The sequence below is a fragment of the Microcaecilia unicolor genome, chromosome 5 (assembly GCF_901765095.1).
Source record: "Microcaecilia unicolor chromosome 5, aMicUni1.1, whole genome shotgun sequence".
NCBI classification, from domain to species: domain Eukaryota; kingdom Metazoa; phylum Chordata; class Amphibia; order Gymnophiona; family Siphonopidae; genus Microcaecilia; species Microcaecilia unicolor.
This window is the reverse complement of record NC_044035.1, coordinates 297507655-297527037: the sequence shown is the minus strand read 5'-3', so window position 1 is coordinate 297527037 and position 19383 is coordinate 297507655. Positions and strand designations below refer to the sequence as shown.

At 48.4% G+C, this 19383-nt stretch overlaps 1 protein-coding gene across 1 annotated transcript in view; it reads left to right on the top strand.

Moving 5' to 3' along the window:
• Positions 1 to 16372, top strand: part of MMP2 (matrix metallopeptidase 2) — an 85903-nt gene extending 69531 nt beyond the window's left edge. Inside the window, exons 12-13 of the mRNA XM_030204313.1 lie at positions 14986 to 15095; positions 15406 to 16372. Of these exons, the coding sequence (XP_030060173.1) occupies positions 14986 to 15095; positions 15406 to 15509 (214 nt within the window). The 3' untranslated portion in view covers positions 15510 to 16372. The remainder of the gene's footprint in view (positions 1 to 14985; positions 15096 to 15405) is intronic.
• Positions 16373 to 19383: the final 3011 nt, after the last annotated feature.

Here is a 19383-nt window from a genome sequence, read left to right as displayed (position 1 = left end):
TTGTTAGCATGTCAAAATTGTTAGTATTTAGTATTTGTTCATATTGTTCTAACATAATAAATCTATTTGAACTAAAAAAAACAAAAACTTCTAAGCACATATCAATTTCCTTCAAAGCACATCTTAAATTCTAGCAGGAACAGCAGGAGTCAGGACGAAGCTGGGGAAGAAGATGGGGTCAGCTTGGGAGCCTGTTGCTCTGTCAAGCACATTTTGCAAGCACTGTGGGCTTGTGGCCTGTTATTTTTTGTCTGTTTCTATACATCTTCTTATACAAAAACATGCATTAGCCCTACCCACAGTACAAATGGAACTAAATTACAGTTATCTGTAGCTCCTGCCTCAGGGTGGTCCTCATGTCTCCTGTGTTCGAGAAGGGCCACTTAGGGCAATTTCACCCACTAAAATGTCCTGGAAATGATGTTAGAGGGTTTTCTGCAGCAAGAGGGATTCCTTGCAGACTGAAATGCACAAAAAAAAAAAAAAAAATCAAGAAACCTGGGATGGTTACAAACTCTGAAATTTTACCTTAGTTTTTAATCATTAATGCTCAAGTCCATTAATGGTTCAGTACAATTACTATGGCTGGCTTCTTTCACTCACTGAAGGATAGAGTTTAACAGATTTAGGATCTACAAAAAGAAGTTCATAAAGGGGACAGGCTAATGATCCTACCTTCTCAAAAACTAACTACAAAATCTATACCTTCACCTAGGGTGTACTATAGCAGCATGATACACACTACTCGCGTTGTTACTTTCATGTGAAAGGAAGGTAGGATCCATTCCATTTAAACACAAAGGAAGGGATCCACGGAATCTTAGCAGAGATTGGGTAGCAACGCCAGTAATTGGGAAGCAAAACCAGTGCTGGGCAGACTTCTACGGTCTTTGCCCTGATCGTAACTGAATAGATATGGATGGGCTGGAGTGTAGATTTTAAGGGATTTTGACATTAGCTTCAGAACTTAGTACATGAACAGTGCTGGGCAGACTTCTACGGTCTGTGCCCTGAGAAAAGCAAGGACAAATCAAACTCGGGTATACATATAAAGTATTACATACCATGTAAAATGAGTTTATCTTATTGGGCAGACTGGATGGACTGAAAGGTCTTTATCTGCCGTCATTTACTATGTTACTATGAGGGGAATAATCGAACGGCGCCGGTAAAATAGATTGCCAGCAATCTATTTTGGCAGCGCCGCAAACAGCTGGCCGGAACTGTATTATCAAAAAAATTGGCCGGCCATCTTTTCTTTCGATAATACGGTTTGGACCGGCCAAATGCCAGAGTTCACAGGGTTTGAGATGGCCGCTTTTGTTTTTCAGCGATAATGGAAACTAAAAGCAGCCATCTCAACCCCGGCTAAATCCAAGGCATTTGGTCATGGGAGGAGCCAGCATTTGTACTGCACTGGCCCCCCTGACATGCCAGGACACCAACCGGGCACCCTAGGGGGCACTTCTAAAAATTAAAAAAATATATACAAATAGCTCCCAGGTGCATAGCTCCCTTACCTTGGATGCTGAGCCCCCCAAATCCCCCCTAAAACCCACTCCCCACAACTCTACACCACTACCATAGCCCTTATGGGTGAAGGGGGGCACCTACATGTGGGTAGAGTGGGTTTTGGGGGGGGGTTGGAGGGTTCAACGCTTACAACCACAAGTGTAACAGGTAGGGGGGATGGGCCTGGGTCCGCCTGCCTGAAGTCCACTGCAACCAACAAAAACTGTTCCAGGGACCTGCATACTGCTGTCAGGGAGCTAGGTATGACATTTAAGGCTGGCAAAAACAGGTTTTTATTTTTTTAGTGTGGGAGGGGGTTGGTGACCACTGGGGGAGTATGGGGAGGTCATCCTCCATATCCTTCGGTGGTCACCTGGTGAGTTGGGGCACCTTTTTGAGGCTTGGTCGTGAAAATAAAAGGACCAAGTAAAAGCGGCGAAATATTCATTAACGCCGCTTTTGTTTTTTCCATTATGCGCTGAAGCCGGCCATCTGGTAGCCACGCCCATGTCCTGCCTTAGCTACGCTGCTGACACGCCCCCTTGAACTTTCGCCGGCTCGGCGACGGGAAAGCGGTGATGGTCACCTTTCGATTATACCAATTTCGCCGCTTTTGAGAGATCGCCGGCCATCTCCCGATTTATGTCGGAAGATCGCCGACGATCACTTTCGAAAATGAGCTGGTATGTAACTATTTTTCTTGGCTAGACTATCTGTGGGTACCTTGCATATATATTAGTGGTATACATTTATTTGGAAAAAAACAATAGTAAATTGTGACAAACGAGGCCATTGCTGGTTCAGTCCTTTCCAAACTGAATTGGTGAGGGTGCCTAAATAAGCCAGAAATCATTTATGTCCATTCATTTTCAGTGCTATTACAGCCTCACCCCATGCTTGGAATAAACTCCCTGAGCCTATTCGCCAGGCCCCCTCCCTGCCCATCTTCAAATCCTTACTCAAATCCCACCTCTTCAATGTTGCCTTCGGCACCTAACCACTATACCTCTATTCAGGAAATCTTGACTGCCCCAACTTGACATTTCATCCTTTAGATTGTAAGCTCCTTTGAGCAGGGACTGTCCTTCTTTGCTAAACTGTACAGCGCTGCGTAACCCTAGTAGTGCTCTAGAAATGTTAAGTAGTAGTAGTATGATGTTGGGAAAACAGCCAGTTTACTTGGCAAGACATGGTGAAGCCACCTTGGGAAGGGAGAAGAAAGAAACAGGAATTTATATTTATGTGACTTGCAGTGTGAAAAGAACTTCAAATCTTCTGAAAGGAAAGAAAAACTTAAAGAGAGAAAGTGTCCGCACTGGTGGCACCAGCTGTGGGCAGGATCCACTTAATTCTCTTTTCCTTTGTTCTTTCTATCCTTATATTGACTTTCACCACTATAAAGTGTGAACCAAACATATATTCTCCGAGGACAAGCAGGCTGCTTGTTCTCACTGATGGGTGACGTCCACGGCAGCCCCTCCAATCGGAAACTTCACTAGCAAAGTCCTTTGCTAGCCCTCGCGCGCCCGCGCGCACCGCGCATGCGCGGCCGTCTTCCCGCCCGAAACCGGCTCGAGCCGGCCAGTCTTCTTTTGTCCGCACTCGGTACGGTCGTGTTTTCGCCGTGTCGAGCCCCGGAAAGTCGACCTCGCGCGTCCAATTTGTTTTGAACGTGTTTTTTTCCTTCGGGAAAGCTTTGTCCTAGTCGGGAAGTGCTCCGGAAACCCCCCGCCGGGTTTCGTGTAAATCCTCCCCGTACTTCCAGCTTTTTTGCCCCGGTAAGTTTTCTTTCGTCGTCGGGGTAGGCCTCTTTTCGGCCTCGGTCGAGATTTTTTCTCCCTCTAAATTTGGTGCTTCAAATTTCGCCATTTCGGCTTTTGATTTCGCCGGCGTGATTTTTCCGCCCATGACATCGAAGCCTTCCAGCGGCTTCAAGAAGTGCACCCAGTGCGCCCGGGTTATCTCGCTCACTGATCGACACTCGTCGTGTCTTCAGTGTCTGGGGGCCGAGCACCGCCCTCAGAACTGCAGTCTGTGTTCCCTGCTTCAAAGGCGGACTCAGGTAGCGAGACTAGCCCAGTGGAACGTGTTGTTCTCGGGCTCTTCGTCGGCATCGGCACCGGGATCTTCGAGTGCATCGACGTCGTCAGCGTCCAGACCTTCTTCCTCGGCCGCCCCTGCATCGAGTGCATCGAGGCATCGGGCCTCTGCATCGGCGCCGAGACATCGGATAGCTGCATCGACGTCGGTGGTACCAGGACCTCGTCTGCTGATGTCGTCGGACGGTGGTGCATCGGGTGGAGTGCAGGTGAGGGCTGTCCATTCCCCTGCTGGTGGCGGTGAGCCCTCGGGTGGGTCTCCGCCTACCCTGAGGGCTCCTGCGGTACAGCCCCCCCGAGATCGACCTTCTTCAGTCTCGGCCCCGAGGAAGCGACGGATGGATTCGACGTCCTCCTCGTCGGTGCCGGGGAGCTCCGGTGACATGCTTCGGAAGAAATCGAAGAAGCATCGACACCGGTCTCCTCCCCGTGTCGGCACCGAGAGCTCTGGGTCGCCGAGGGATTCGGCACCCAGCAGGCATCGGCACCGAGAGGACCGCTCACCCTCTGTTCAGGAGGTGTCGATGCGCTCCGCTCTGGACAGCCCGGAACAGCCTCCACGCCCGGAACAGGTACTGACGTCGACGCCTGCATCGACCTCTCAGCCTTTCTCTGCAGCCGCTCTAAACGAGAGCCTCCGGGCCGTTCTCCCAGAGATTCTGGGAGAGCTGTTGCGCCCTACCCCTCCGGTACCGGCGGTGCTTGCGCCACCGGTACCGTCGAGCGTGGCGCCGGCTGGCCCATCGCCCAGGTTGAGGTCCCCGACGTCGGTACCGCGTGCGGTACCGACCGCGGCCACCTCCCAGGAAGGCTCCCCGACTACGTCGGCGGAGGGAGCTTCGCCGATGCGGGCGAGGGAGTCTACCTCTCGACGCCCCCATCGTGGACGGGGTTCCACGGAGTCGAGCAGGGCGAGGTTGCAGACACAGGTCCGTGAACTTGTGTCTGACACCGAGGGTGAGGCCTCGTGGGAGGAAGAGGAAGATCCCAGATATTTCTCTGACGAGGAGTCTGAGGGTCTTCCGTCTGATCCCACTCCCTCTCCTGAGAGACAGCTTTCTCCTCCCGAGAGTCTGTCTTTTGCCTCCTTTGTCCGGGAGATGTCTACGGCCATCCCCTTCCCGGTGGTTGTGGAGGACGAGCCCAGGGCTGAAATGTTTGAGCTCCTGGACTATCCTTCTCCACCTAAGGAAGCGTCCACTGTTCCCTTGCACCATGTCCTGAAGAAGACATTGCTTGCGAACTGGACCAAGCCATTAACTAATCCCCACATTCCCAAGAAGATCGAGTCCCAGTACCGGATCCATGGGGACCCAGAGCTGATGCGCACTCAGTTGCCTCATGACTCTGGAGTTGTGGATTTGGCCCTAAAGAAGGCTAAGAGTTCTAGGGAACATGCTTCGGCGCCCCCGGGCAAGGACGCTAGAACCTTAGACTCCTTTGGGAGGAAGGCCTACCATTCCTCTATGCTCGTGTCCAAGATCCAGTCTTACCAGCTCTACACGAGCATACACATGCGGAATAATGTGCGGCAGTTGGCGGGCTTGGTTGATGCTCTTCCCCCTGAGCAAGCCAAGCCTTTTCAGGAGGTGGTCAGGCAGCTGAAGGCGTGCAGAAAATTCCTGGCCAGAGGAGTTTATGACACTTTTGATGTTGCGTCCAGGGCCGCTGCTCAAGGTGTGGTGATGCGCAGGCTCTCATGGCTGCGTGCCGCCGACCTGGAGAATAGAATCCAGCAGCGGATTGCGGACTCGCCTTGCCGTGCGGATAACATTTTTGGCGAAAAAGTCGAGCAGGTGGTAGAGTCTCTCCACCAGCGGGACACCGCATTCGACAAGTTCGCCCGCCGGCAGCCTTCAGCTTCTACCTCTACAGGTAGACGATTTTTCGGGGGAAGGAAGACTGTTCCCTATACTTCTGGCAAGCGTAGGTACAATCCTCCTTCCCGACAGCCTGCGGCCCAGGCTAAGCCCCAGCGCGCCCGCTCTCGTCAGCAGCGTGCGAATCAGCAAGGCCCCGCGGCTCCCCAGCAAAAGCAAGGGGCGAGCTTTTGACTGGCTCCAGCAGAGCATAGCCGACATCCAAGTGTCAGTGCCGGGCGACCTGCCTGTCGGAGGGAGGTTGAAAGCTTTTCACCAAAGGTGGCCTCTCATAACCTCCGATCAGTGGGTTCTCCAAATAGTCCGGCAAGGATACACCCTCAATTTGGCCTCACAACCTCCAAATTGTCCACCGGGAGCTCAGTCCTACAGCTTCCAGCACAAGCAGGTACTTGCAGAGGAACTCTCCGCCCTTCTCAGCGCCAATGCGGTCGAGCCCGTGCCATCCGGGCAAGAAGGGCTGGGGTTCTATTCCAGGTACTTCCTTGTGGAAAAGAAAACAGGGGGGATGCGTCCCATCCTAGACCTAAGGGCCCTGAACAAATATCTCGTAAAAGAAAAGTTCAGGATGCTTTCCCTGGGCACCCTTCTCCCCATGATTCAGCAAAACGATTGGCTATGCTCTCTGGACTTGAAGGATGCCTACACACACATCCCGATACTGCCAGCTCACAGACAGTATCTGCGATTTCAGCTGGGCGCACGCCACTTCCAGTACTGTGTGCTACCCTTTGGGCTCGCCTCTGCGCCCAGGGTGTTCACAAAGTGCCTAGCTGTGGTAGCAGCGGCGCTTCGCAGGCTGGGGGTGCACGTGTTCCCATATCTCGACGATTGGCTGGTGAAGAACACATCCGAGGCAGGAGCCCTGCAGTCCATGCAGATGACTATTCGCCTCCTGGAGCTACTGGGGTTTGTGATAAATTACCCAAAGTCCCATCTTCTCCCAGTGCAGAAACTCGAATTCATCGGAGCCCTGCTGGATTCTCGGACGGCTCGCGCCTATCTCCCAGAGGCGAGGGCCAACAACTTGTTGTCCCTCGTCTCGCGGGTGCGAGCGTCCCAGCAGATCACAGCTCGGCAGATGTTGAGATTGCTGGGCCACATGGCTTCCACAGTTCATGTGACTCCCATGGCCCGCCTTCACATGAGATCTGCTCAATGGACCCTAGCCTCCCAGTGGTATCAGGCCGCCGGGGGTCTAGAGGACGTGATCCACCTGTCCACGAGTTTTCTCGAATCCCTGTATTGGTGGACGATTTGCTCCAATTTGACTCTGGGACGTCCCTTCCAAATTCCTCAGCCTCAAAAAGTGCTGACCACGGATGCGTCTCTCCTGGGATGGGGAGCTCATGTCGATGGGCTTCACACCCAAGGAAGGTGGTCCCTCCAAGAAAGCGATCTACAGATCAATCTTCTGGAGTTGCGAGCGATCTGGAACGCTCTGAAGGCTTTCAGAGATCGGCTGTCCCACCAAATTATCCAAATTCAGACAGACAATCAGGTTGCCATGTACTATGTCAACAAGCAGGGGGGCACCGGATCTCGCCCCCTGTGTCAGGAAGCCGTCAGCATGTGGCTCTGGGCTCGCCGTCAAGGCATGGTGCTCCAAGCCACATATCTGGCAGGCGTAAACAACAGTCTGGCCGACAGGTTGAGCAGGATTATGCAACCTCACGAGTGGTCGCTCAATTCCCGTGTGGTGCGACAGATCTTCCAGGCGTGGGGCACCCCCCTGGTGGATCTCTTCGCATCTCAAGTGAACCACAAGGTCCCTCAGTTCTGTTCCAGGCTTCAGGCCCACGGCAGACTGGCGTCGGATGCCTTCCTCCTGGATTGGGGGGAAGGTCTGCTGTATGCTTATCCTCCCATTCCTCTGGTGGGGAAGACTTTGTTGAAACTCAAGCAAGACCGAGGCACCATGATTCTGATTGCTCCCTTTTGGCCGCGTCAGATCTGGTTCCCTCTTCTTCTGGAGTTATCCTCCGAAGAACCGTGGAGATTGGAGTGTTTTCCGACCCTCATCACGCAGGACGAAGGGGCTCTTCTGCATCCCAACCTCCAGTCCCTGGCTCTCACGGCCTGGATGTTGAGGGCGTAGACTTTGCCTCTTTGGGTCTGCCAGAGGGTGTCTCCCGCATCTTGCTTGCTTCCAGGAAAGACTCCACTAAGAAAAGTTACTTCTTTCATTGGAGGAGGTTTGCCGTCTGGTGTGACAGCAAGGCCCTAGATCCTCGCTCTTGTCCTACACAGACCCTGCTTGAATACCTTCTCCACTTGTCTGAGTCTGGTCTGAAGACCAACTCCGTAAGGGTTCACCTTAGTGCAATCAGTGCATACCATTACCAAGTGGAAGGTAAGCCGATCTCAGGACAGCCTTTAGTTGTTCGCTTCATGAGAGGTTTGCTTTTGTCAAAGCCCCCTGTCAAGCCTCCTACAGTGTCATGGGATCTCAATGTCGTTCTCACCCAGCTGATGAAACCTCCTTTCGAGCCACTGAATTCCTGCCATCCGAAGTACTTGACCTGGAAGGTCATTTTCTTGGTGGCAGTTACCTCGGCTCGTAGAGTCAGTGAGCTTCAGGCCCTGGTAGCCCAGGCCCCTTACACCAAATTTCATCACAACAGAGTAGTCCTCCGCACTCACCCTAAGTTTCTGCCAAAGGTTGTGTCGGAGTTCCATCTGAACCAGTCAATTGTCTTGCCAACATTCTTTCCCCGTCCTCATTCCTGCCCTGCTGAACGTCAGCTGCACACATTGGACTGCAAGAGAGCATTGGCCTTCTATCTGGAGCGGACACAGCCCCACAGACAGTCCGCCCAATTGTTTGTTTCTTTTGATCCCAACAAGAGGGGAGTGGCTGTAGGGAAACGCACCATATCCAATTGGCTAGCAGATTGCATTTCCTTCACTTACGCCCAGGCTGGGCTGGCTCTTGAGGGTCATGTCACGGCTCATAATGTTAGAGCCATGGCAGCGTCGGTAGCCCACTTGAAGTCAGCCACCATGGAGGAAATTTGCAAAGCTGCGACGTGGTCATCTGTCCACACATTCACATCTCATTACTGCCTGCAGCAGGATACCCGACGCGACAGTCGGTTCGGGCAGTCAGTTCTTCAGAACCTGTTTGGGCTTTAGGATCCAACTCCACCCCCCGAGGGCCCTGTTTGTTCTGTTCCAGGCTACACTCTCAGTTAGTTGGTAAATTTTTTAGGTCAATCTCAGTTATGTCCTCGCCGTTGCGAGGCCCAATTGACCAATGTTGTTGTTTTGAGTGAGCCTGGGGGCTAGGGATACCCCATCAGTGAGAACAAGCAGCCTGCTTGTCCTCGGAGAAAGCGAATGCTACATACCTGTAGAAGGTATTCTCCGAGGACAGCAGGCTGATTGTTCTCACAAACCCGCCCGCCTCCCCTTTGGAGTTGTGTCTTCCCTTGAAGTGTATTGTCTTGCTACATACTGGACTGGCCGGCTCGAGCCGGTTTCGGGCGGGAAGACGGCCGCGCATGCGCGGTGCGCGCGGGCGCGCGAGGGCTAGCAAAGGACTTTGCTAGTGAAGTTTCCGATTGGAGGGGCTGCCGTGGACGTCACCCATCAGTGAGAACAATCAGCCTGCTGTCCTCGGAGAATACCTTCTACAGGTATGTAGCATTCGCTCATCACTGATTGCCACATGATCACCCACTGTGACAGAAACACTCTCCACATTTGTAAGCATGAGATCCATGGTTTCTTTTTTTTATCAGTCACTGAAACAGTTCTTACTATAGAGAATCCAGGATCTCTCTACTTCTAAATGATACCATAACTAGGATGTCCCAATCAACCTCTGGTAAATTGAAATCACCTGGCAATAGTACTTTCCCTTTCGTAACTATTTTGTGAAAGTCTTCAATTAGATCTCCATTTCTTCTGCCTGAGAAGAGGTCCGTATATTACACCAGTATAAATAAAGGTCTCATTCCCTTTTTCAAGATTAACTTACAGTACTTCCTCCTTACCTTGTAAGCTCTACAGTTCTGTTGTTTAATATTGGTCATTTTTATATAGAACAATATTATTGGTGAATGATACTCATTTCAAATGACAGCTTATCCATAGTACTGATGCCAATTAGAATTCTGATCTACCCATTGAACTCCCAGTGGCGTAGCAAGGGGGGGCGGAGGGGACGGTCCGCCCCGGGTGTCAGCACAAGGGGGGGTGATCCGCCGCTCCCAGGCACCCCCCGCACCCAAAATCCCCCCCATAGGCGCCTCGTATAACAGTCCTTCCTTCCCGCCCAGGGCAGCCCTCCTCCTCCTCTCCGCACCCCCCCCCCCCCCCCGTGTCATAACCCTTTTACTTCCCGTGGTGGCAGCGACGTCAGTTACTTTACGAAGAAGACACCAAAAGCTCCCCTCCGGCTACAGCTTCTCCCTTCACTAGTTCGCTCTGCACACAGTGAGTGCCCCGCCTTAGCAGAAACAGGAAATGCATCATCGCGAAGGCGGGGCACTTACTGTGTGCAGAGCGAACTAGCGAAGGGAGAAGCTGGAGCCGGAGGGGAGCTTTTGATGTCTTCTTCGTAAAGTAACTGACGTCGCTGCCACCACGGGAAGTAAAAGGGTTATGACACGGGGGGGGGGGATGCGGAGGATGCGAAGAGGAGGAGGAGGAGGAGGGCTGCCCTGGGCGGGAAGGAAGGACTCAGAGGGACAGGGACTGTTAAAGAGAGCAGAGAGGAGGAGGGCTGCCATGGGTGGGAAGGAAGGAACGGAGAGGGCAGGGGAGAGAGGAGAATGCTGGACATGGATGGGAGGGGAAAGCAGGGGAGAGAACAGATTGCTGGACATGGAGGAGAGAAGGGGAGGGCATGGGGGAGAGAAGAGATCGCTGGAGGGGAGGGCAGGGGAGGAGAATTGCTGGAGGGGAGGGCAGGGGAGGAGAATTGGTGGACGTGGGTGGATGGATGGAGGGGAGGGCAGGAAGGAACGGAGAGGAGGGCTATGGGGGAGCTGAGGGAGGGCAGGGAGAATCGCTGGACATGGATGGGAGGGGAAAGCAGGGGGAGAGAAGAGATCACTGGAGAGGAGGGGAGGGCAGGGGAGAGAGGAGAATTGCTGGTGGATGGATGGAGGGGGCAGGGGAGAGAGGAAATTTGCTGGATATGGATGGATGGAGGAGGGTAGAGGAGAGGAGAATTGCTGAACATGGATGAATGAATGGGGGCAGGGGAGAGAGGAAATTTGAAGGATATGGGTGGATGGAGGAGACGGCAGGAGAGAATGGAGAGTTCCTGGACATAGATGGAGAATTGCTGGATATGGATGGATGAATGGGGGCAGGGGAGAGAGGAAATTTGCTTGATATAGGTGAATGGAGGAGAGTGCAGGGGAGAATGGAGAGTTGTTGGACATGGGTGGATGGAGGGGAGGAAAGTCAGGAAGGAAATGCACATGGATGGAAGAGAGGAGAGATGGAAGGGGCAGGGAGAGAGGGCAGACATTGGATGGAGAGGACAGGAGAAAGAGGGCAGACACTGGATGGCAGGGAGAGAGAGAGAAGGCAGATGCTGGATGGAAGGAAGACAGTGAAAAGAAGATGAGGAAAGCAGAAACCAGAGACAATAAACTGTAAATATATACAGTGGGGGAAATAAGTATTTGATCCCTTGCTGATTTTGTAAGTTTGCCCACTGACAAAGACATGAGCAGCCCATAATTGAAGGGTAGGTTATTGGTAACAGTGAGAGATAGCACATCACAAATTAAATCCGGAAAATCACATTGTGGAAAGTATATGAATTTATTTGCATTCTGCAGAGGGAAATAAGTATTTAATCCCTCTGGCAAACAAGACCTAATACTTGGTGGCAAAACCCTTGTTGGCAAGCACAGCGGTCAGACGTCTTCTGTAGTTGATGATGAGGTTTGCACACATGTCAGGAGGAATTTTGGTCCACTCCTCTTTGCAGATCATCTCTAAATCATTAAGAGTTCTGGGCTGTCGCTTGGCAACTCGCAGCTTCAGCTCCCTCCATAAGTTTTCAATGGGATTAAGGTCTGGTGACTGGCTAGGCCACTCCATGACCCTAATGTGCTTCTTCCTGAGCCACTCCTTTGTTGCCTTGGCTGTATGTTTTGAGTCATTGTCGTGCTGGAAGACCCAGCCACGACCCATTTTTAAGGCCCTGGCGGAGGGAAGGAGGTTGTCACTCAGAATTGTACGGTACATGGCCCCATCCATTCTCCCATTGATGCAGTGAAGTAGTCCTGTGCCCTTAGCAGAGAAACACCCCCAAAACATAACATTTCCACCTCCATGCTTGACAGTGGGGACGGTGTTCTTTGGGTCATAGGCAGCATTTCTCTTCCTCCAAACACGGCGAGTTGAGTTCATGCCAAAGAGCTCAATTTTTGTCTCATCTGACCACAGCACCTTCTCCCAATCACTCTCGGCATCATCCAGGTGTTCACTGGCAAACTTCAGACGGGCCGTCACATGTGCCTTCCGGAGCAGGGGGACCTTGCGGGCACTGCAGGATTGCAATCCGTTATGTCGTAATGTGTTACCAATGGTTTTCGTGGTGACAGTGGTCCCAGCTGCCTTGAGATCATTGACAAGTTCCCCCCTTGTAGTTGTAGGCTGATTTCTAACCTTCCTCATGATCAAGGATACCCCACGAGGTGAGATTTTGCGTGGAGCCCCAGATCTTTGTCGATTGACAGTCATTTTGTACTTCTTCCATTTTCTTACTATGGCACCAACAGTTGTCTCTTCTCGCCCAGCGTCTTACTGATGGTTTTGTAGCCCATTCCAGCCTTGTGCAGGTGTATGATCTTGTCCCTGACATCCTTAGACAGCTCCTTGCTCTTGGCCATTTTGTAGAGGTTAGAGTCTGACTGATTCACTGAGTCTGTGGACAGGTGTAGAATTGGAAAAGGTACAGCGAAGGGCGACGAAAATGATAGTGGGGATGGGACGACTTTCCTATGAAGAGAGGCTGAGAAGGCTAGGGCTTTTCAGCTTGGAGAAGAGACGGCTGAGGGGAGATATGATAGAAGTGTATAAAATAATGAGTGGAATGGATCGGGTGGATGTGAAGCGACTGTTCACGCTATCCAAAAATACTAGGACTAGAGGGCATGAGTTGAAGCTACAGTGTGGTAAATTTAAAACGAATCGGAGAAAATTTTTCTTCACCCAACGTGTAATTAGACTCTGGAATTCATTGCCGGAGAACGTGGTACGGGCGGTTAGCTTGACGGAGTTTAAAAAGGGGTTAGATAGATTCCTAAAGGACAAGTCCATAGACCGCTATTAAATGGACTGGAAAAATTCCTCATTTTTAGGTATAACTTGTCTGGAATGTTTTTACGTTTGGGGAGCGTGCCAGGTGCCCTTGACCTGGATTGGCCACTGTCGGTGACAGGATGCTGGGCTAGATGGACCTTTGGTCTTTCCCAGTATGGCACTACTTATGTACTTATGTGTCTTTCATACAGGTGACCATTGCCGACAGCTGTCTGTCATGCAGGTAACGAGTTGATTTGGAGCATCTACCTGGTCTGTAGGGGCCAGATCTCTTACTGGTTGGTGGGGGATCAAATACTTATTTCCCTCTGCAGAATGCAAATACATTCATATACTTTCCACAATGTGATTTTCCGGATTTAATTTGTGATGTGCTATCTCTCACTGTTACCAATAACCTACCCTTCAATTATGGGCTGCTCATGTCTTTGTCAGTGGGCAAACTTACAAAATCAGCAAGGGATCAAATACTTATTTCCCCCACTGTATTTTTATTATTTTGCTTTAGGATATAGTATTGTAGCTGTGTTAATAAATGTTTATAAATAGAACATGTAAATAAGGTAATCTTTATTGGACTAATTTTAATATATTTTGACTAACTTTCGGAGAACAAAACCCCCTTCCTCAGGTCAGTATAGGATATTGTAAAAGCACTATACTGATCTGAGGAAGGAGGTTTTGGCCTCTGAAAGCTGAATGTATTAGTCCAATAAAATGGTATTATTTTATTTTCTGTTTCTGTGGTGTTACATTGTATGCTCAGTCTGGCCTCTTAGGGGTTCAGTTTAATTTTTGTCTAAATAGAAAGTTTGATTACTTATTCTATAGTGGTTTAGGGTTTATCTGTGTTTGTGAAAAAGACACGGCTTTCAGTTGGCATTGACTGTGCAGGATCGACGATCTGTACTATTCTGTCTGGTTACGTTTTACAATAGGTGAATTGATGTTCTAGTGCTCACTGTAGTGTTTAAGATGCTTTCCTTTTCCTTATGTGACTCATAGAAATTACTGCTTATGGTATGGTAAAATTGTTCTAGAGATCCTGAGTGTTTTGTATTCTCGGTATGCCTAGTACTGGATTTTGGAGGGGGGTGTTAAAAAATGACCGGCCCCGGGTGTCAACTACCCTAGCTACGCCACTGTGAACCCCAACATCAAACCATTGGAATAACTCTTCCCCCAAAACCAATATTTTCATCCTTATGTTATGAGGTGTTCCTGCTACTGTTTGTGCTATTTAACTCTCTCCTAGTACCTTGAGGTGTTCCTGTAGGTGTTGGAACTGTTTTGCCCTTCTCCTGACGCCTTGGAGTTTTCATGACGCTGTTTGTGCTTTTTGGCCTTCTCCCAGTGCCATGAGTTGTTTCTGTCACTCTTGGTGCTGATTTTGCCCCTCTTTCAGTGCCTTAGGTGGTTCATGCAAACGTTGTGATACCTTTTGCCCCATTTTTGTTTTCTTGGGGCATTTATTACCCCTGTTTGTGCCACTTTGCCCGTTTAGAGTGGTTTGGGTTGTTTATACCACTTTTAGTGCCTGTTGCGCCTCTTTTGGTGCTGTGGGGTGTTCCTTGCACCCTTGGAGTACAGTTGCTTCTGTTGTTGATGCTGCCAGGAGGTTTTAAACAAGTGTCATTAAAAACTAAGGAGCCCTTTTACTATGCTGTGGTAAATGGGGCTCTGTGGTGACCTCGGCATGTGGATTTGCTGTGTGCCGAGGCCCCTTTTACCAACGTGGGTTTTTTGTGAAAACAAGGAAATGGCTGTATACTTACCATACAGCCATTTTCTGGGTGAGCCCTTACCGTGCTGCCTGATTACTGCCGGGTAAGCCTCTAGCAGAAAAATAAAGAATGATTTCTGGTGTGCAGTGGGGGTGACACCACCAGCAGCTCCCACAGTGAGCCGGTGGTAGTGCCAGATTGGCATGTGACAAAGTGGCAATAGCTCTACCGCCACTTTGTAAAAGGGCCCCTGAGAGAAAACCCCACAGAGTCCAAAATTGTTTTCCTTGTTGACTTTAATGGAACTGAATGAAACAAAAGACTTTTGGGATCCACAAACCAATGCAGGAGTAATTGTTCAAACAATGAACTGAAATGAAAAATCACATCCCTTTTATGCAGAGAAACCTAACGGGAGGAAACGCGTTATTAAATGTTTGTCAGTAATAGCATTTTAAAACTGATCATTGTCTGCAGGTATAATGAAGTAAAGAAGAAAATGGACCCTGGTTTCCCTAAATTAATTGCTGATGCTTGGAATGGAGTTCCAGATAACTTAGATGCAGTGCTGGATCATAATGGAAGTGGTAAGCAAATGTGATGCAACTCCAGATGGCATTTACTTTTAAGTGTGGCTTACTCTTGTCTGCTTCCTGGAGACATATATCTTTAGTGGTCATTTAGCAGACAAGCAACTTCTCATTACTCTTGGCTGTTTGCCTTAAGAAATAAATTGTATCAGTGAAAAATACCACCTCTTCAAAGGGATTCCTTAAAATAAATTATTTAGGAAACTTTATCTTTAACCTTTTTAAAACGAATAATGCCCACTTTTATGTAGACATTTTTTTTTTTAAACAGCATGTGTTTTTACAAATTTATGCTTTTTTTCTACAGGCTACAGCTACTTTTTTAAGGATTGGTATTACCTCAAACTGGAAGATCAAAGCTTGAAAATAGTTAAAGTTGGTAATGTGAAAAATGACTGGCTGGGTTGCTGAGCTGTATGAAATATTAATAACTAATATTTACTTCATGTTTTACACAATATACCTTATCTGTAATTAGAAATAGATAGAATTGCTAATTAATGGACCAGTCTGGTACTGGTACCTGGTTAGAAAGTACCAGTACTGTACAGTATCTTTCATGAAATAATTTAAAATAGGGTACGTTCCTAAGAAGAGACTTTTTTCTGTCAATTTTACAAAACTTTTTACTGCCCATACTAATGGAAGAAATTGTATTTACAATCCTAGGATGCTTTATAAATAAAGTCAACTAAGCCATGGATAACCATGGCAAAAAGCCCTTGAACTATTAGGTCCACTGTACTGTGCTAGCCATGACAGAGCCAGTATTCTCTTTCCTTCTGTTTCTCTCCACATCTGAAGCCCAAGATATGGCTCATCCTGGTCCATCTCACTTGCTGTAGATTTCTGCCCTTGTTTTCCATTTATTTCCATAGAAATAAAGAGAAATTGTTGAAGGCACAGGCTGCCTAAAGATTTGATTTGTGTCAATACATTATAGAATCATGGCATGAAGCTGTATTATAATATTGTTTGAAAGTTCTTGTATTAAAAAAAAACCAGTTCAGTTAAATTAGAAGTTTACTTAATTCGCTATGCTACTAAAATGTTTTCTTCATGCACAAAATGGTTTCAGGTTTCTACAGGCACAGTAACATATAAAAATCAAGAATAGCAGCAGTCAAAATATTCTTATCTTGGTATTTTCTGAATTTTTGTTTCAATTTATTCTAGTTTTTCAATGAATACTGTACATTATTTCATATAAAAGAATACACACATTGAATGTCAACAATAAAAATGTACCAATAAAAAATACATGTTAAATTCAATGTAATCATTTTCTTATAAGCTATTCATTTTCTAAGGTGTTGTGACCAAGTGTTCAAAATCAGATATTACAGCTGAGATGAAAATTCATTACTCCAGATTAGGAGGCTGAATACTTGAAGTACTTTTCTTCTGTCAGATGCATGTTATTTATTTTGAACAGAGGAGTAGTCCTTTAGTTGGACCTCTTTACTGAAAACCTGGAAAGTCAGAATTCAAATATTATTGATGTTCCTTGTGATCTTGGGTAAAGTAACTTAGGGCCCTGTTTACTAAGCCATGCTATAGGCGCGCTAGCGTTTTTAGCTCTCGCTAAAAATTAGCGCATGCTAATGCTAGAGATGCCCATAGGAATATATAATAACATTGTAGGTGACGGCAGAAAAAGACCTATACGGTCCATCCAGTCTGCCTAACAAGATAAACTCATATGTGGTACTTTATATGTATATCTGACCTTGATTTGTATCTGCCATTTTCAGGGCACAGACCATAGAAGTCTGCCCAGCCCTAGCCCTGCCTCCCAACCACTAGCCCCACCTCCTAACCACCGGTGCTGCCACCCAATCTCTGCTAAGCTTCTGAGGATCCATTTCTTCTGAACAGGATTCCTTTATGTTTATCCCACGCATTTTTGAATTGTGTTACCGTTTTCATCTCCACCATCTCCCTCGGGAGGGCATTCCAAGTATCCACCACTCTTTCCATGAAAAATACTTCCTGACATTTTTCTTGAGTCTGCCCCCCCTTCAACCTCATTTCATGTCCTCTAGTTCTACTGCCTTCCCGTCTCCGGAAAAGGTTCGTTTGCGGATTAATACCTTTCAAATATTTGAACGTCTGTATCATATCACCCCTGTTTCTCCTTTCCTCCAGGGTATACATGTTCAGGTCAGCAAGTCTCTCATACGTCTTGTAACGCAAATCCCATACCATTTTTGTAGCTTTTCTTTGCACCGCTTCAATTCTTCAATTCAATTCAATTCAATATGGGTGTTTCTAGCATTTAGCGCACGCTAATTACACTAGCACTCCTTAGTAAACTGGGCCCTTAAACCGCAATTAGCTCAGGCACAAATTTAGATCATTAGAAGTCTGGAGACATGGAAATGTCTACACTACCTGAATGTAACTTGCATTGAAAAAACATCAATTAAATTCAACTGTGACACACACACACTCATTCTCATCCCCCCCCTTTCACACACATTGAGCACGCAGATATACATACAGCTACATTCATTCAGGCAACACAGATATGTAGAGTGTCATCTTATAAAGGATGTGCAGAAGGGAATTCCAGCATCCAAGTCAGGACATGTGAAATTGCCATACTATTGTACAAAAGGATCTGCCAAATGTCAAGTCTCTTGAAAAAGAGGAGCAGGGCTGCATGTCCCAGCTTCTCCATGTCCAGAGGGAGCAGCAATAATAGAATGCTAGATGTATGAGGGGAAGGACAATGTTTCTCTCCCCCTCAGATATGGGAGCACCTTCCTTTGCAAAGGGCATTGATCGTAAGATCTGTGCTCCCTCATAGCCAGCCCCCATCTCCTTCTCTGACAGTACACCTAACTGCCCAGTTTTACAGTACTTCCCTCAAGACATCACCTGAACCCTTCAACATAACAGTTTCCACTCCTAGCATCACCGAAGCCCTGCCACCGACATAACAGATTCTCCTCTCCATATCACCTGTCCCCTCTACCATCACCCAACCACCTGACATTGCTGCCCCCCTCCCGCAGAAGTCTTCGGATGTGGGCACAAGCCCAAACATGGTTACTTCCCTATACTACCTCCCCAGCCCCCCCCCCCATAAAATAGGCCAGGTGCCACAAGCCCCCTTACTCCCCAACCCTCTGACATAGTCCTTGGGCTTACTGAGGATCCATAGTGCCTAGTGGGTTGGGAGTGATGCTCTCTTGCTCCCACCTTGAGGCTGCTGGAAACCAAAATAGCCACCGAAATCTGTAGCCTGACCCCTACATAGAAGTCGCTATGGGGTGGGTGCCACCCCAAAAATTGCCTTACCCCCCCCCCCCTTTCCATCCCAAATAGTACCAGGGGCTGCTCTGAACCAGCACTGGGTTACATAGCAGTTCCTTGTTCTTACAGGGGATAGACCACACAATTTAATCCCACTCTTTGAACCACGGGGCTTTGTCTACGGATTCTTGTGCAGTTCAAACATCATCTGTTTGAAGCAAATGATGTTCAAACTGCACAGAGCTCCATAGACACAGAGGTCCATGGTTCAAAGAACAGGATAGAAATTGTGTGGTGTACTGCATCCCCTATAAGAAGAAGGAACTGCCATGTAACCCAGTACTGATTCAGGGCAACCTCAGCTATACCAGCTTAGGACCATCTGATACTGGTTGGGGTGGTGAGGGGGGGAGAGGCAAGTCAATTCCTTCAGTTCAGTTGTTTGTCTTCATGTCTCTGTTACTGATATTGTGGTCCCTTGTGTCATATTTGTTGAGGGTCTGTCTGTGTTTTTCATGTATGATCAAGATATTGTATTCTGCTAGCATGTAGTATCTTTAGAGATCTGTAGCAGAATTGTTTGTTCTGTTTTCTTACTGGATGATATATTGGCATTTTAGGGCCCAGTGTAATATTTACAGTGCTGCCTTTTCACAGATAAAATTGTTGCTGTTTTGAGTCCTGGGAGTTAGTACTGCTATGGTATGGTAAGAGTCTAACAGGCAGATGATCAAAAGCAAACGCCGGCGCTAGAGGCTGTTAGCACCATACTAGCTCCGGCGTTTGCTACCGCCCCTTGATCAGAGCCCTTGAGCGCATGAAACAACGCACTCGAGGGCTCTTATTGCAAGTAACATGCAAATGCATGCTAAACTGGGCTCTTAGCGCAAGTAGCCTGCAAATGCATGGTAATCAGCGCTTAACGCATTCATCCCCAACGATCAGCATCCAGCGTGCCAAAGATTGGGTCGCTGGCCTCGAGAAACCCTATGCCAGCTCCGAGCTGGCGTTAGAGTTTACAGAT